General features: G+C 38.8%; 1 protein-coding gene across 2 annotated transcripts in view; it reads right to left on the reverse strand.

Moving 5' to 3' along the window:
- LAMA4 (laminin subunit alpha 4) overlaps nt 1-18,722 on the reverse strand; it is a 131,793-nt gene that overhangs the window by 57,931 nt on the left and 55,140 nt on the right. The window contains exons 7-12 of one of the 2 annotated variants that reach the window (XM_054569844.1): nt 17,530-17,604; nt 15,583-15,734; nt 13,620-13,730; nt 7,918-8,029; nt 4,784-4,951; nt 2,339-2,532 (exon numbers count right to left, since the gene is read on the reverse strand). In XM_054569844.1, coding sequence (XP_054425819.1) covers nt 2,339-2,532; nt 4,784-4,951; nt 7,918-8,029; nt 13,620-13,730; nt 15,583-15,734; nt 17,530-17,604 — 812 coding nt within the window. Of the gene's footprint in view, nt 1-2,338; nt 2,533-4,783; nt 4,952-7,917; nt 8,030-13,619; nt 13,731-15,582; nt 15,735-17,508; nt 17,605-18,722 lie in introns of both variants that reach the window. The other variant, XM_054569843.1, reaches the window with a different exon arrangement.

The raw sequence follows: 18,722 nt of genomic DNA on the forward strand, positions 1-18,722 counted from the left end.
CATGCTGCTACTCTTTGGTATTGGGTGTAGGAGAGTGAAATAAATATGTAATTGTTAGTTGTATGGCTTCTGTGGGCACACATTAAAGTGATTTTTTTGGTTTTGTATAAAGACTAGAATTTTGGGGTTATTATAATTGAGGAAATTAAAATACTTATGCTGAGTGGGGCAGATAGATCCATTAAGAGACTGGTCACAATACAGAAAAAGGTGAGCACAAGGCATGCTATGGGATTGCTGCTTTGGAGCTCCTGCTAACCTGGCGGGGTGGGGCAGGCCTCCCGGAGGAGGTGATACCTGGGGTTATCCAGTAGGGAAGAAAAGAAGTCTGCTTTTCAGGCATATGGGATTATTGGTAGAGTGATACTGCCTGAACTGAACATGTGAAGCAAGGAGATGGCAAGAGGGGTGGCTGAGGAGCTGCCAAGGGGCCATCAGAGAGACTTCCGGATGTCACGTGAAACAGCTTAGACTATCCTATAGGACAATGTCTTTCAAATTTTTTTAACCATGATCCACAATAAAAAACATATTTTACAATATGTTGCAATCCAGTAATCACACTTAACTAAAACAGAAATGTGATAAAATCATACCTTACTATAAGTTATCTACTTAGATATTTTCTGTTTCATTTCTTTTTTTTTTTCCTTAAAAGAATTCCGGTTATAAGCACTCAAAACTTATTTTATGATTCACCAAATCAGCACTTTTCAACCAGTGTGCTGCAAGAATTTTAAAACATGTAGTATCTGACTATTTAGTCCGGGGCACTCGCCTCTTTTCCCTTAGATTGTCAAAAAAAAAAAAAAAAAAAAAAAAAAAATTGACAAGAGCCAACTCCACAATAACCATTTGAATGAATCAAGATTATACTTTTATTTTTTTTTGCCAGATTGGCAACAAACAATATGTTTCTTGGTGTGCCAAAGAAATTCAGTAGTTAGTTTATGTATGTGATGAGATGCAAAAGGTTGAAAAGTTGATAAGCTGTAGTGTTAAAGGCACTGCTTAGGCTGGAAGGAGAAAATGAGGACTTTTCATAAGAGCAGAAGGACAACAATGGCCAGCTCTTTAGGTGGCCACTCTGGCTGGATGGGAGGACAGGTTGGAAGGGAGCAAAAATGGAGCAGAGAGAGGAGATTATTTTGGTTGAAAATGAAAGTCCACACTAGAGAAGTTGTAGAAAAATAGAAAAGAGAACTAAAAATAATCCGATGGTAAAATTGTCAGGATCCTGTGACCGACTAGATGTGGGAGGTAAGAAAGAAGGGAAATTCAACAATAAGGATGAGTCCCAGTAACTCTCTTGAAATTACTTGAAGCAATTATTATCTTGTGTTACACTTATAATTTTGTTACATATGATAATCATGCATTTACTTATCAAAGAATGCTATCTTGACCGTTACTATTCTAAAAACTATTGACCAAGGCATTGCTACTATTAGAAAATAGTGATGATAAATGTAGTTCACTTTTATTTAGGACATTTTACAAGGACTTACAGAGAGGTAGCGATGACTGAAAATCAGGTAAGAGAGCCTAATTTCAGTCAATTTGGCTGACCATATAGATCAACATAACTGAATTAATGAATTTGCTCATAGGTTCCTATTTTTTCATTCTAATATTTGTAGAGTATGTCAAAATATGCACATATTTCTCTCCGAGGACTCCTCTCGATGGTGGTGGTGCTAGGGCATGCATTGTTCGGCGCGCACATGTGGCTGCAGCAGTCCTTAGCCTCGGTCTAGCGAGCTTGCACAAATCCTGGCCCCGACGGGCTGCCTTTGCAAGCTATGCACACATCTGGGATTTTCCTCACTTCTTTGTATTTGCATGGCCTTGGCTAGAATTAAACTCCCTATGTGTGCAGCTGTCGATCAGCCAAGCTGTGAGATTTACTTATCATGGCCTTTCCAAAAATTACACATATCCTTACAGGGACATGGTTCTGGGTTGTTTTGGTATTCGAATCCTCTCAGTACAAAAAAGAGTTAGGCATAAGAATAGTCAATACCTGCAAGAGCAACACATTCATACATGAGGACCCACGCACCAGGAAACCATTGCATTCTTATCAATGCAAAATCTAAACAATTTTAATGGTTTCAAGTTGATTTTAAGTGTAAGCATCTAATTAACAAATTACCGTGGTGAAAATGTACAAATATTTTAAAAATATGAATATTTAAATGTGCCAGTATTTAAAAAATTGTATGCCAACTGTGCCCTTTCAGGACAACTTTCTGTTATGTTGTGTTTGTGTTGTGTTGTGTTGTGTTGTGTTGCGTGTATGCCTGAAATGCATGGACAGGTCGCGTGTCTGCTGTACCTCGTGGTCCCGCTGTCTGGCTGCCGTGGCTCTGTTCATGTCTTCTGCATCCCTGATATGGTCAAGGGCCTGGACAAGTGAGTCCTGGAGGTCTGACAACTTAGCATTGTAGTCGTCCAGCTGCTCCAGGACCACAGGAAACAGAGATCGGGTGTCGTTGTGTAGTCGCTGCCAACTCTCAGCCTGGCTTAACACTAGGAAGAAAAATGACATGGAAACTCAGACTGGGCTTCTCCTGCCTCCTCCCCTTCCATCAAGCATTTAGCAGAGATGCAAACTGGTCAGGCTATGCCTTCTTTAGCAATAGAGACTGACAGTGTTGTTCAAAAATCAGCCCATGTTTTATATTTGAAGTAAAAAGAAAAAATACTGTTTTGTAGGGTTTGAGAGCCCCTGGAGGGTAGTCAGCTGAAAGTTAGCTTTCCTGCTGAGGTTTCTGTTTTATGTGGAAACCATGGCATTATACTATGTTCATTAAAGGCCAGATTATTCCTAATTTTACCCTATAAGTGGGATTTAGATATATTACAGTGTTACTATTAAAATATCCAAAATTACCTTGTCTTTTACTGACAAACAATGTTTACAACCATTCATTTTCTGTATTTTCTCCATTCATAACTGTTTTTAGTTAGCTCCCTTAGGTCAAACCTAAATCATTATTTTGGGCGGAAAGAGGATGAAATGCAAATGGTATATTCTTAAACTTTGTGTTTGTCTTAGTTCTCTGACCAAAGTTACATGCATCGACCAGGTACCTTAACTTTTTTTTCCTCCATGGAATATCAATCAGTCTGTCCTTGTTCCTGTTTTGGAACAAGGACAGACTGATATTCTTTCATCACCATGAGCAGAAGACACAAATTCATGGCTGATAAAGAAAGTGGTTGAAGACGCGGTCACTAGGTGGAAGGTGGCTGAGTGGGAGATGTGAGGGGTCCCATTTCCCCGGGGCAGCCTGGTTACATTCCAAAAACAGCAAGGAGCACGGAGCCTCTGGCTGTGAGCGGGAGTGTCAGCCTCCCTGACTGCCGGCTTCATGCTGATGCGGGAATGGGACCTGGGATTCTACTTCGGTTTTACTATGACTTTATTTGTTTGCTGTCAAAATATACCTTTATGTCAAGGATTATATGCTCTTCTTGAGGGTTCATATTAATTGTTAGCAGAAATTGACAGCGACAACTGCAGGGAAATGGTCTAGTGCAGGTGTTCCTAGTCCTTTTTGTGCAACAGGGCCCTTTGTAATCTAGTAAAACCCTTAGACCCCCTTTTATAATGTTTTTTTAAATGCATAAGATAAAATACATAGAATTAAAAAGGAGACCAATATATTAAAAAACAAATTGGTAATATAATAATATATATGCTTTTTTATTAATGCATAAAATAGTGAGATTTAGAGGTGGGGTTAATAACTACTATAATTTTGAATTATTGATGACTTTAATGTTTTGAGATAACAACAACAGCTGAAATAGGATATGTAAACTTGTGACTTCTTTTGTTAATTGTGTGAATTAAAATGTACACAAATGCTTTGCAACTCTTCCCATCAAGAGTGGAGTGCATTTCCTCAGCCTTGAATCTGGGTCGGTCATGACCAATAGAATGAATATGGCATTGTTGGGTTCCAAGGATAGGCCCCAAGAGACCTCATGCTTCCCATTCTTGACCTCTTGGAAGGCAGCCACCTAACTTCCTTGAGGCTAAGCCACAGAGGGAGAGGCCCAGCCATCTCAGGTAAGGCCCTAGACACGTCAGTGAGCTCAACCATGCCATATGGGGCAGAGATGAGCTGTCCAGGCTAAGTCTAGCCCAAGTTGCCAACCCATGAAATCATGAGCAAATAAATGGTTATTGTTTTAAGTGAATATGTTTGGGTGGGTTTTTAGACAGTAATGGATTATATGACAATTGATACAGGGACCAACCTAGAAGTTTGCTAATACTACTGTGATTTGATGTCTACATGCATCATTAAAGGAAATGTTAAATTCCCATTGAGGTTAAAACTCATTAAAAGTCATTCATGGACTTCAGAACATGAATGTTGCTGAACTTGTAGATTTACTGGCTCCTCAACATAATTTTCTATACTGTAGTTCAGTGAATTGGTTCCCAATAGCCTTCCTTCCCCTGTATTATACATTTTCACTGACTGTTAAGTCCAGATTTCTTCTCCTCAGGAGTAAAAGTTTGATAGATTCCTTGTGGAACCTCCTCTGTTTCTCAAAGGCTTAAGGTTGAGTCTGGATGTAAAAACTGTGGTCATATAGTCAAGTTGTTTTGAATAATTCCCTGAAACGATTGATAAGTTCAAAACAACTCTGAATATTGCAAATTGGTTGTTTTGACTAAATGCTGCTCTGTGTCTCAGTGTCTTCTCCTGGACCCACAAAAAAAGCAGACATGTACTGGGCTCCAGGCATTGAATGTACCTACATTCATGGGCTTCATCTGCCTCCTCATCTGCGAGCTCCCGTTGAGTGAAGAATGGTTGACGGCTTCTAATCTCCTCCACCATCTTCTGGGCCAACACCAGCTTCTCAGAGATTTCCTCAGGGCTAAGCTCCTGCTCCTCCCCATAATAGAGCATCTTGTGGTTGATCTCTGAAAGGAAAGACATAATGAGAGAAGGCAGCAGGGAGAGATGACTAGGATTTTTTACATTGAAAATATGGGCAAGTGAGGGCAAAGGGCAGGGCTGGTCCTAAAATGGAAAGAGTGGCTCATTCAAAGAGAGCATACTGACGTACACAATGCAAATATTGACACGCGCCTCTGCGTTCTGTGTTTATTACAGGGAGCAGTAAAACCTAAGGAAATCCCTCCTCTGTGCTTTCCATTTAGTGTCTTCAGAATGGGAATGGATTAATACGAAGCTGACCCTAATTTCAGCTGTATCTGGTTTCCACAGTGATTCAAAGACATTAATTTTTAAGTCACACAAAACTTGGAGAAAATGTTCTGCGATATCTCCTGTCATATGTAGGATGCATTGGAGATATTAATTATACTTTAGCCAAGGATTTATCAAGGCTTTAAGCCAAAATGAGAGTATACTACAGTTGTTCAACTGAGTCTTTTCTTTTGTTTCACAGACTAGATATAATATAAGGGTTTGTGAATTTTTTCTCATACGCATTTTTTTGTTTGCTTGTTTTTTGCAATTGCTATTTGCCTTCTGTAGTATGACTGTTTGTCAAGATTGTGCCATTTTGACTCTGGATCATTTTCACCTCATACCCAAAAGTGGGATAGAGAATTTTAGAACTGGAAGGGCTGCTGAGGTCCAGAGGGACTGGATGAATTGTCTAAATACTAGCAGAGCTGAGTAGTTCTCTGATTCCCTGTTTCTATTACATATCATCAGTTGAAAGTTATGTAATTTCCACCTTGTCTTCCCAGGAAGCATTTTATCTTTCTGACATAAACGAAATTATATGTCTGTGGTTTATGATGATCTATGTGGTTGGCCAGACAAACATTGCTTTCACATAAATCATACCGAATAAGGGCTTGTATTTTATATGGCTAATAGCTTGAAGGTCACCAGTAGTTATTTCAGAGTTGGTTGGGAATAGGAATGACACACTACTAGTGTTGTGCAACATTCCTGAATTAGGAAGGAAGGGAGCTAAATGAGGAAAAAGATTTTAATGCTAGAAATATTACTGAGAACATTATAGGGACATCAAGATATGCTAAAAAATTATGAAGGGATTAAAAACTCCCTTTTCAAGAAAGTCTAAAACACTAACTACTGAAATAAAATAAACATAGATTCCCCCCACCCTGCCTTTAAAACTAGCACTTGCAAGGCTAAATTCTTTAGTTTTGATGAAAATGTTATATTTACAATTTTGGTCTGTTTTATTTTAACTACTTCTGGTGGAAGTTAGAAAAAGGAAATGTAGACAATAGTATTTTTGCCTTGGTCTTTGAAGAGTGTTCATACATTATTATAAAATGGTAAAAACTGATAAAAATTGTTTCCCATTTACATTCTTGCACAATTTTAAAATCCTTTCTTATGCTTAAATCAGTGATTTTTGACCGGTGTCCTGTAAATTTTTAAAATATGCAATACTCGATTATTTAGCCAGGGACATTGACCTCGTTCCCTTTACACTGTCAAATTAAAAAAAATGACAATGACCAACCCAACAATAGTCATTTAGTGTGAATGAATCAAAATTATACCCATTTTTTTTGTCAGATCAGCAAAAAATAATTTTTTGGTGGGCTGCAGAATTTTAGTAATTAGTTTATGTGCTTCATGAGATGAAAAAGTTTGAAAATCACTGACTTAAAGGGTCAAATAGAGGGCTTAGAAACTTTCCTAATAAAATACATTAGAATAAAAATTTGAGTTGTAAAAGCAAAGGTGAATTATTTCTCTGAATGGCTTACTGGGATGCTGGTTTTATTTGTTGCCTGGAGGGGACATTTACTTCTTAATTAGATGAGGTCAGCTAATCTAGGTTCAATCTTATTTTTAGAACAAATCAATACTAACTCTAAAATGTTATAGGAAAAGACTATTTTATTGGTAGATGTGAGAGCATGCAGTAATGATGATGGCAGTGGGGTGCTGCAAATGTATGCTGTTTGTCTTTATTGTGCATTACAGGCACCGAAGGAAATACAGCAAATAATTAATTTTGGCTTGATGTATCCATCTTCTTGGAATATACCCCTATACCTCAGTGTAAGGATATGGCTCTCCCACTGTGGGTCCCTTTACTGCCTTGTGCCCTGAGATACACTTGGTGTTGTCATCTAGCTCTTAATATGTGAGATAATAAAAGCTATGGAAAGACACACGCACCGTTTTCTAGCAGACTATAACCCAATAAATTTCTTTGTCTTAAACAAACAAAATTGCCTGTTTTCTGTTGGCAATTCTGTTGGCAAAGTAAATGAAGCCTTGTTTTCAATGTGCTATTAACATAATCTTTAAAATGCAACCTGTACTTACCAGAGGTTAGAGCACAAGTAAGTGAACTCTCAAGAGGGAAGGTAAAATCGACCACAAAGCTTTAGGGCAAAGAAATATCACACCCCCTGCCCCCACCTGCCTTGCTTTTCTTCTGGATTTGGGGATGAGGGCATGTTGTCTACCTGGCTCTTGGGAAAGAGCATCAGAGACAGCTCAGGGCTTTCTGGGTTAATAGACAGTTTCCTGATGCTCTAAAGGCAGTGTTTTTGCCTTTTTAATCAAGTAATCAAGGAAAACATGAATCCTATTCAACTGTTGCATTTAAAGACACCATAGCATATGATTTCCTCTGCCAAAAAGATATTTTGTCATTCCACTTCTGTAAAAAGCCTGGAAAGTGAATGATTCTGTACATTTATTTTTGAAAATTTATAGGACGTAAGCAAGGATGAGTATTCAGAAATCCCAGATAAACAAACTTGAAAGGCAGACCTTACATAAGCTCAAACCTGTAACACCCCCACAACAGTTCTTGGCACAATCTTAGGCGCTAACAGTTGCTATTTTTTTTATTGTTGTTAATAACAGGAATGATTCCTCAACATTGAACTGAATGAGAAAGGGATATATTTACCTTGGATTTTATCTCTCATGTCGTGGGCTTGCTCCACAAGCTGAGTTGCATGGTTAATGGTATCCATACTTTCCTTCTGAGCCAGTTTGCTCTTCCTTGAGGCTTGACTTTCCTATAAGTAATCCGTGTAAACACCAGATTAAATTTACAAGAAGGAAATATTGTATACATGTATGTGGGGGTGGGTGGGCATAATGTATTCTGCAACATATAAAATGGTCTCAGAAAGTATGCATGAAGGCTGATGTGATGACCAGCTTTAAGATTACAGAATGCTATAAAATCAGATGCTATTCCTATGCCATCAGTCACAGTTCAATCCAAACTGACCAGCTCTTATAGGTAATTTACCCTTTGAATTTTCACTGTATCTCAAAATGCCACACTAGGAAATTTTCCATGTGTGCTGATCAGTTTGACATTGCGCTGACTAAAGACCTTAAAGCTTCAAAGGGAAAATTGTTGAGAAAGTAGGCAGATCTTGAAATGCTCCATGCATCCCGGGACTCCTGGGTGGTCCAACCAGTGGGGAAACTGAATTAACACAGAAATTCAAAGGGTTACGCTCACTAAAATAAACGCTGTTTTCAGTGCTGCACTCCAGATTCCCATCAACACTCGATGGCACTTGTGCACAAAAAACTGTTCAAGCAGATTTGGCTAAGAATGAACGGGGCTCTTCTCCGAAAAGCTCACTCCATTCTCTCAACTGGGAGTTTCTGTTTCAGAGTTCCCACATAGTGTTTGTTAAAATGAAATCCCAACTCAAATGTGGCTTCTGAAGAAAGGATGTGTGGGGGTGCATGTGTGTGTATGTATTTCTCCGTGTGTGTAAGGACAGAGCTGATCCGAGAAATGGTTCAAGGCCAGGACACTGGTCAGTATGCAAGGCATGGGGGATGTGTACTTCCTTTTGGCATTAGAAGATTGACTCATGGGTTATATTTAAGAGGAGGAGAACTTCGTTAGTCTGGCACTTGGGAGATGCCCAATTGTTTCATCTGGTCCTTTTTTTTTTTTTTTTTTTTTTTTTTTTTTTTAATTTAAACTCAGCTCTGTCACTAAGGGCTGCGGTACCTGGACGGACTGCAGGGTGATGCGCCACACAGAGCGCCGGTAGACCCATTGCTCAGTGTACCCAGGACTAGGAAGTAGCCATTTCAGACTTTTCTCTTTTCATCCAGTGTTTTAGCTAGAAAATCATGTGATGATTTTACCTGGAATGTTTTTACACTTCCCAGGCATAATCCAAGCAAGTGGCTTTTAGTCAGGAAACAGAATGCAGAAATTGTATCATGGCAAGCATAAGCCCGAGAGGCTTCTCTATCAGGCAAGTCTGAAACCCCCTCCACACGAAGCTCCTTTCCTAAACAGTGGGCCCTCTGAACGGACATCGCATTCTGAGTCAGGGTGTTCCTTCATCCAATTCCCGTCTTTCTCTTAGCTTGTTCTAATGTCTTCCAGTGACTCAAAATTTGTGGTCATTTTAAAATTAGATGATGCAGCAAATAAGATGGATATTATTCTTGATGAGTAGACCTCAGCCTACTTTTTAAAAATATAAACACAACCATTTAGAACATTAAAAAAAATTAATACAAGTTGATTTTTGATCTGGTTTAAATTGAGTTACATTTGCAGAGCACAACATCACATTTTTGTACTTTGGCTTCCTCCTTCGAGGGAAAATCCTGTTGCTATTAATGTGTTCATTTAACTTATTATGGAAACTTTGAATTGAAGCAATAAGAGACAGCTGGATGTCCTATCTCTAAGAAAACTTCTTCCTTCTGACAAACACCAGAGGGCGCTTATTTATATTTAACAAAAGACCCAGGGGCAAAGAGGAACATCCATTACTTTAAACTGCAAAATTGCTGGCTATAATATATAGTAATGCCTTATGTGAATGTTATATATTTTTTGTAACTTTGATATGGAAGGAAACTAGTGATGTGGGCACATGGTAAAACATGTGCCTTTTACTTTAAGAAAAGCTGAAATTAAAAAATTATTTCATAACCATAAATCAGAAAATGATTACTCTGCAAACAGAGTAATCATTTACTTACCTAGACAGTGAATTCTCCTTGTACATATTTGATATAAAAGTCACAAGAAGTTTTTGTCATCAAGTGCATAAAGAGTAGTGTACCTAGAATACTAATTTTTAAAAAAAATCCACCACATTAAGTGAGGATGATACTCAAATCTGTCTAGGGTGTGTATTTTTTTTTTTGTTTGTTTAAATGGGGACACTTTTGAGAGTGAAAGAGAGAACTTTTAATAATCACTCTCGGAGACGAGCGCAAACAGGGACACTCTTGAACAAAACAATAGTAGGGATCTTGATGTGCAATTTCAGAGTCTGTACAGTGATCCTTAAGTCTGTGGATTTTCCTACCTGCTGAACATTAAGACTTCTAAATACATCTCAGCCTTGATCTCTTCCCTGAGCAACAGACTCAAATCTCTGACTTCATCCACAGATATCTCGTTCTTAAAATGTCCAGGGTAATCCATTATGTATTTTTAGTCTTAGTCATCCATTTCTCCAAGCCAGAGCTTTTCCTCCCTGTTTATCCTATCCAATTTGGTCACCACATTGTTTTTATTCTACTTGCCATTCTGGCCCTCTTTCTGGTCTCCATTTCCACGGTCTGCAGTGATCCTTCTTCACTGCAATTCTTTTCACATGAAGACAAGGTAGCAATCGCCTCTCTTGTTTAGACTGCTGGAGCAGTCTCCTAATTTGTGTCCCTATCTTCAGAGTCTTTACTTGCCAGTCTAGCACCCTTACTGAGGAGGAATGCTTCTGAAATTCCAAATCTGATGAGTTCATTGTTCTAAGTAAACGCTTCAATGTCTTTCAAAGTCCACAAGATGAAATTCATATGTTCCTAGCATGGTGTGCAAGGCTCTCTATGATCTGGCTTCTGAGAACATTTTTTTTAGAATTATCTCCTGCTCCTAGTCTTAAACTAATTTTCCAGAGGCCAAGGCCAAGAATACAAAGTGTTACTTTACATGTCTCTGCTTTGTGGAAATTTTCCCTTACTTGGAAGTACTTGATAAACTCCCAGTCATTCTTCAGTGCATGGGGCAATGCTCGTCTTCCTCGGGGAGTCTTCCCTAAAGAACCCCTGCTGAATCAGTTCATTATTTCTTCCTTAGAGTTATCTTTTTAGGCTGTATCATACCTTGATTATTGAATGCTGTTATAATTTTTTGTTTTTTTTGTTTTAATATGTCTGGTTTTTCTACTAGACTGTGAGTTAAGAGCTGAGGTTTTACTATATTCATTTCAGTATCTCTAGCACCTAGCATAATAACTGTTTGTATCAGGTATTAAGTAATTCTTTTGGAATTGAAACATATTTTTATTTTTTGTCTTGCCTTTTTGTCAGAATCAGAAATGAAGCTCAGGTGCTTTTGATATGCGGAGGTGACCTACTCTTCTTCCATTCCTAAATCTCTCTCTTTTTTAGCCTCACCCAAGGACATTTTTTATTGCTTTTTGAGATAGAGAGAAAGACATTGATGTGAGAAACATCAATTGGTTGCCTTCTCGTATGTGCCCCGACCTGGGATTGAACCCAAAACCTGGGTTATGTGATCTGACCAGCAATCGAACTCTGACTCCTTGGTCTACAGGATGACACTACAACCAACTGAGCCACACAGGTCGGGGCTTAAAGGTCTGTTTTCATCGAATGCATTGGCATCCTTTAGGGGGTTCCCAGAAGTAGGGGGTAGAAAAGGGCTATAGGGTTTCCTATCAAAGGGCTAGAGGACTTGGATGTGGATATTGGGATAAAATCAATAACTTTAGGTTAATGTAAATTGTGAGATTTGGGCCACATGAGATTCATGTGACAGGTAATTTGCATACAGAGGTATTTTCAAGTTCAAGAGGTAGCATTAGTGTGATTTTTATCACTGTGGGAACGTACAGCAAAATCTTTCACACTATTTAAAGCCAAACATTAGTTACTGTCTTGATAGAAAGCTTTCTAAGAAAAAGCTTTTCTTAAATCCTTCTTAGAATCAATTGTGGACTCTTCTAGACTAAGGGCTTGAGGATGCTTCAGAAGTCCTCATGACAAACTGCATTTATTTTGAAATGTTTCAGCAGGCTCTTGTACCATCAGAACTGTTGTAGTCAGAATGACATATTTTCAGTAAGAATCAATGGAAACTGCTGGGTGTCCATTCGAGTAGCTTTCTTATTAACCTCCTGCGTTGGCGGTATGTTCTTGTTGTCCAGAAGCCTTTGCTACTGGGATGTTACTTTCAAGCTTGCATTATTTCTCCCTATGAGAGCCTGCGTTTAACTTATATCAAAAGTAGAAAAACTATACAACAAAATGATTCGTTACACTGAGTCTGAGCTGTGGGAAGAACTAATCTTGATGAAAACATTTCCTCAAGAATTGAGACACTTTTGGCAAGTTCCAACCGTGATACCAAAATGAAATCACAGTGCACTTTTCAGGAAGATTTCTTTCTTGGTATCTTCTGTGAAACTTAAGAGATCTCGCTGCTTTTCAAATGCTGATAGTTGGATTAACACACAGCACTGCAGGGGAAGCAAGGACAATTTTCATATGCATTTCGAAGTAGTTGAATCTTCCAAGGGTTCAATTAGAGCAATTAACATTTTTAGAAGCTTAATCGCTTAGAAGTTTAAGGGCTCCAAGGTCAAAAGAGATGATCAGAGTTAATTTTTGTAGAAAATGATAATTGTTTTTGAAAAGCACTTCACCAGTTTATGTCAAACACCAGTATAGATAAGCAGAAACTCCAGAGTACTCTGGGCAGCACTGCTGGAGCAGAACAAGGATAAAAAATGTGTTAAACATTTTAATGTGTTAAATATGGTGCCTTGTGTCTTAATTGTATTTTTTTTTATTATTACTACAGAGGATGGATATTTTTCCACTAGGCTCTTGGGGAGTGTATTTAATAGTCTCTTGCACTGACTCTGCTCCCATTGTATAAGTCATATTTCCCTCAATATGGGAAATATTTTCTTAGTCTCATTGACTTTTTCATTTATTTACCTGTTTTAATGGGTAGTGGAACTTTTATCTTGTCAAATCTATTACATTTTTAATTTTAATTCCTCACACCATATTTAAATGTATTATTTCCTTTCAATGTCTGAAAAATATTTAGTTCTCTTTTCTTGTTAATTTGAGATTTAAACTCAAGTGTTTAATCTGTCTGGAATTTTATTTTAGAATATGGTATAAAGTGAAGGTCAAAAGTTATTTTTTTTCCTTATCAAAGTGCAAAATTGCTTTCACAGCACAATCCTTCTTTCCTTTTATTATGTAATGCATCCTTTAGCAAGCATTTAAATTTTATCTTCTATATAGTAAAACTTATTTCTGGATGCTCTGTAGCCCTTAGTCATAAAATGCTAAAACAAACAGCTGAACAACTCTCCTAACTGAAACATAGCAACCATATTAAACAGCAGCAAATATAAAAATAAGTTCCCCATAAAACCCAGTTTTTAAGGAAACCAATCAAAATGGGAAGAAACAGCAGAGTCTAAGTACACCCTTAATTTATTTTAAGGTACTTGAGTCACTGCATATTTTCTGAGCTTTGTTAAGCCTCAGTTGTTTGAGACTAGCTGGCTCACACCAGCTAACCCCTTTTTCTGAAGGCAGGCCCTGACACTGAATACATACCCTTTCAGCTAATTCATCCAGGTCAGACAGAAGGCTTTTCATTGTATTCTCAGCATTGTTGATTTGTATCTTTCTTAGGACATACTGGTTTTCTCTTTCTGACAACTTTGTCTGTGGAAAAAAATGTTTTGAAAATAATCAGTAGATGTGCACACCAGGTGTGTAAAAATAGACAGAAAACTCCTCCAGTGTTAGAGGACTCAGGGCAGAATGTGAACCTCTATTCCTGAAATAGTGTGGTCTGCAGGCTGTTGCAGGCTGGCGTGAAGGTTGGGATCTGCATCAGGGTCCTCAGGGCTGTAGGGGCTAAAATCCTTTGGGCTCTGCCCATCAGACAGAGGCCCAGGTGTGGACCGTGCTGGCCAAGGGGAAAGGGTACCTTTTTCTAATTTGCCCAAATCCACAATATAGACTCATGGTGGCCTTGGGTGTCTGAGCTTTAAGATGTTAGTCTTGAAAGACATTGGAAGAAATGGTCAGTCCACATAGGTCAATATAAATGGAGTTTAGAAATATACTTTCTTTCTTCTTTCTCTTCCTCTTTCTTCTTCTTCTTCTTCTTCTTTTTTTTTTTTTTTGTATAAGGAGAGTAATTCTCTTTATTTCAGACCATTTTTCCCTTTCTTTTTCATTTCTGAGGAGTTTGGTTCAACTGTGGCTTTACTCAGATTACTTTGGAGTAAGCCCATCAATCTTGGCACTGCCTTCCTGTCGGCTGTAATTATACCTATCCCGAAGTTGTGCTGTTGGGGAAAGAGGATTCAAGTGGCACCAAGGGGCCTGAATCTTGGGGACTCTTCAGGGAACAGTGCCTTCGTATGTCCAAAGAGATGAGTTAGGACAAGAACAATTTCTAATTTTGGACTAGAATGTTCACTAAGATTCCATGCAGCTCTACAATTTTGTGGATTTTGTTTTGTTGTGTACTTTGCGTATTTGGCCAATTGCTGTGCATGTCATTTGAACCTCCAAAAAGTAGAGTAATGAGCACTTACTATGTTAGGCACTGTTCTAATTACTTTACATGTATCAATTCATTGAATTCTCTCAACAATTCATGAGATGGTTCAATAATTTTCCTCATTCCACATAAGAAAACTTAAGAATAAAGAGGTTCAATAACTTACCCAAGTTTATATAACTAATAAGTGTCAGACCCTGATACGTATTTGAAGGCAAACAATCTAAATTCGAAGTTTATTCTTTTAACTATTATACTAAATTAACTAACAAAGTAAAAAAAAAGTGTGTTGGTATTAATTCTATTGTTCTTTCAGCTAATTATTATTGTTGTTGTTGTTATTTTTAATATCTTTTGGTTGTGATAGAAGCCCATGATTTAGAGGGAGAAAAATAAAACCACCTCTTAAGGCTTAGATACACAAGCAGATAGTCTGTTGCCTGCCTCTAACTTGTGTTTATTAGATGTTAACCACCAGACCTATGAGGAGAAGCAGAGCATGTGAGTGTGTTGTATTCTATAGTGTGTGTAAGTGTGGGAAAATGAGAAAAAATATGACAGTGAGAAGGAAAGGTAAGGGTAGGGGAAAGAGATAGAGATAGAAAGAATGATAGAGATAGAGAAACAGAGAAACAGGGAAGTTTCTAGAGAAACTCCTCAAAACATTGCAAATTGAGGTCTAGGTAATAGTAAGTTTGTGATAATTACTTGAATGACCAATGTACAATTTCACCAAGGAAATAAGTGTTTCTAGTCCCTCAATAGTTTTGTACATAGATACTAGTTTTTTAGTCATTTCATTTTCTGTAGTAACCTCTTTTATAGATGGCAGCTCTTGGCTTGGGCTGAAGCCCATGCTTACAATTAACTTTTCATAATTTCCTAGGTCTAACAACTGTAATATAGTCATAGAACTCAGATACCAAAAGGGACAGGAGTTATTAGGAGTGACTCTGTGAAACCAGAATGAAAACACGCAGAAGGGACAACATTTCTGCATACTTTGAGGAGGTAGATGGTGGAGTTCATTTCATTCACATGCCTATGGGCAGCGGCACCAGAGGATACGCTCAACAGACCGGACTTGCTTTCTTCCATGGAGAGCGCAGCTAACCGCAGGTCATCAGTCAGATCCCAGATGCACTTATCACAGCCTAGAGGCAGAGCGGACACGTCATTTCCTGAAAATCAAAAGTCAGCTCGGAAGCATCCTGCTTTAAGTAGAACACTGTATGTACTTCCTTATTTAATGCTATCTTCATGTTTGTTTCTTGAGGTGCCATTCTGGGCCATAGAACTACTCCTTATACTTAAAGTGGAAAAGAGCCCAAGGTGAGACAAACTGTACACCAACCATTATCCCCACTTAAAACATAACAAAAAGCAAACAACACATGTAACAGGGAAAGTAGGTTAACATGACTACTGAGCACTGAACTGAGACAGAAGGAAAGCATGAAAGGGCAAGCCATCTGGGATGGGCAGGTAGGAGAAGCCGTGTCCACTTTTCTTTAGTGGGGACAGCCCTCTGGGACGACTTTCTTCATGCCAGGCTTTGGGCTTTTGCTTGCTGCCCACCGGGGAAGACGGCTATTTGCTAGGCTCTCCTCCCTTCCTCTCACCTTTCTTTACCTTGATCCAGGTTCTAGCACCCCCTCTTGGCTTCACCCCAGGGGTGACGCAGCACCTCTCCATGGCCTGACCTCCTGTCTGGTGAGGTCACTGCAATTTCTCGTTGCTCCCTGCAGTTCCTCTGATCACTGCCATTACCCCCAGGGGCCCAGTGCCCTCGTGGGGCACATTCTCAAGGCCGCCCTTTGAAACTTTCCTCTTCTCGATCGCTTTTCCCCAGACTGTGCTCTCTTCCAGAGAACTGATAAATGGGACTGAAGTGTTAATAGGTGTTAATATGTTAATTTGTTACATGAAGTCTAACATGGTCTTACTCATATTCACTCTCAGAGGAACATCAGGCTGGAGGGGAAGATGCATAGGACCAGGCAGGCATCTTGATGTCCTTAAAGTGACCTTGTTTAGGATACCACCTATGGCATCAGTGTAAATTTTGCCCTGCTTGTGCCTAACACTCTGTGCCATCTTCTAAAATGTGATTCATTGGTAGTAGTAATCTCTTGTGTCCAGAGGGACTCAGAAGTCAGGATACTTTTGTTTGGGGGAGGGGGTATCTAATGTTAAAATAGTCTTTAAACCACTCTAGTTAAAGGTAAATATTAGTTACTTTCTTAATAGAAGGCTTTCTAAGGCAAAACTTTCCTTACATCCTTCTAAGAATTAATAATGGGCTATTCTAGACCAAGGGCTTGAAGGATGCTTGAAAAGTTATTAAAGCCAGTTGTAGGAATTTGTTTTGAAATGTTTCATCAGATCCTTGCACCATCAGGACTGTTCATGATTTGATTGACAGGAGTGAAGGAGAAATCCAGGAAATAATCCTTTTCCTAAGGCCTGAATATTTTACATCTGATATCTCTTCAGGTTTGGAGTGATTTGGGAAAAGCCACTGAAATCTGGCATCTCATTTTCTCAGAGTTGTAAAGCATTGTCTGTACATCATATTATCTGGTGACCTGAAGAGAAAAGGGAGCTAAAAATAAACTCAGGCATTAGGAATTGTGTTTCTGAATTTGCCTTTACCCACTAGGTAAAATGCTAAATTTAAAGAATTGATAAAATAAGTTTTGTAAAATAGAGGTGTTTAAATGTAAATCACCTATTAGCTAATTGGAATCAAGTAGACAACTGAATATTTTTTGTTTAGGGTCCATGTGGTGGAGGCACAGAGGGGTTAAAGTTGGGGTGGAACTCAGGCAGTTTCTAGAGAGAGGGTATTGCATAGCTCTCCTTAATCCTACACCTGCAGCACATTAGAGAAAGTGGGGTTAGTCAATCATGTACTGTTATTTTTACTTATGGTTGGGCAGTCCATGCCTGTAGGGGCTTCGAAACCGTCTTCCAAGCATTCTCCGGTTACACTGTCACATGGGCCTCCCCCACAATTGCACACTGTGGGAAACAGAAACAAGAGATTAGGGATTCATTTCCTAATGCTTAAAAGATGGCAATGTTCTCAAGGTTTCTAGAAATATTGGCTATCAGATATAATTAGTCAGTGGGGATTCATTATTCTATAATATAGAGATTGTGCCCCTCACCCAATTAAGCCCCAGCCTTGTGAGATTTTTCAAAGATGACCCTGGGGCAAAAGCAATTTAAACTTTCTAGGACTCCTCTCCCGTTGTTGTGGGGGTGGGGCGGGGGTTCTGACGTGACTGTGCAACTGCTTCAGTCTAGAAAGACCTGGGAAAATTTCCCAGGTACAAGATAATCATGGAGCCCATTATTCAACCGGAATCTGAAAGCCAGCCCTTCATTGCTGACTGATCCTCCAGTTCAATCCAACTGCAGGATTGATCATTGCCAGGTGTGAGGGAGGAGCAGCCCAGCGAGGAGAGAGTAAGGAGGCCCAAGAGTGAGTCTTGGCTTCCGCAGTGCTTGACCCTTGGCAAGGCTGAGTCCAAACCTCCAAATGAAAGCTATCAGTAGGATGCAGGAATAATATCGTGGAAAGAACTGGGAACATATTTACATGAATTTAGAAGACCTGAGATCCCATTTTTCATCTACTGATGTTTTCCAAGGAAGTCTTTTGGGAAAAAACAAAAACAAAACCCTCGTCTCATCAGACTGTTCATTTTCCACTGAGTTCCAGAGTAGAAATTAATTTGTAATATTTAAAAAGGAATTCCTACGCTACCCATGTTTAAAAAAGCTGAAATAGAATTGTGACTTTCCCCCCCACCTCTTAACTGTCCTTACAACAAAATAAGAAAAAATTAGCTGAAGGGGAAAAGCATTTATTATATTTCAGCTGTTTAATGTTCCACAAAGTATAGATTTATTAAACCATTCAGCAAAATCGTGCTGTATTGCCTTTTACACTAGCTTTTTTTCCAAGAGTGATCTGCTTCTATGTCATTTAAGCATAAGTTTAGTAAATATGTTGAGAATCAGAACATCAGTGTCCAAGGCTTTGATTTTGCCAGCACTCTTTCTGATGCCTGCTTTTCTTCTGCAGCCTGGATGGACAGAGCTCCCCTCTTCCCTGTGTCATCCCTGGCGTT

Source organism: Pteronotus mesoamericanus, unplaced genomic scaffold, assembly GCF_021234165.1.
Source record: "Pteronotus mesoamericanus isolate MK-2021 breed Mesoamerican mustached bat unplaced genomic scaffold, CSHL_Meso_final contig_20, whole genome shotgun sequence".
Lineage (NCBI taxonomy): Eukaryota > Metazoa > Chordata > Mammalia > Chiroptera > Mormoopidae > Pteronotus > Pteronotus mesoamericanus.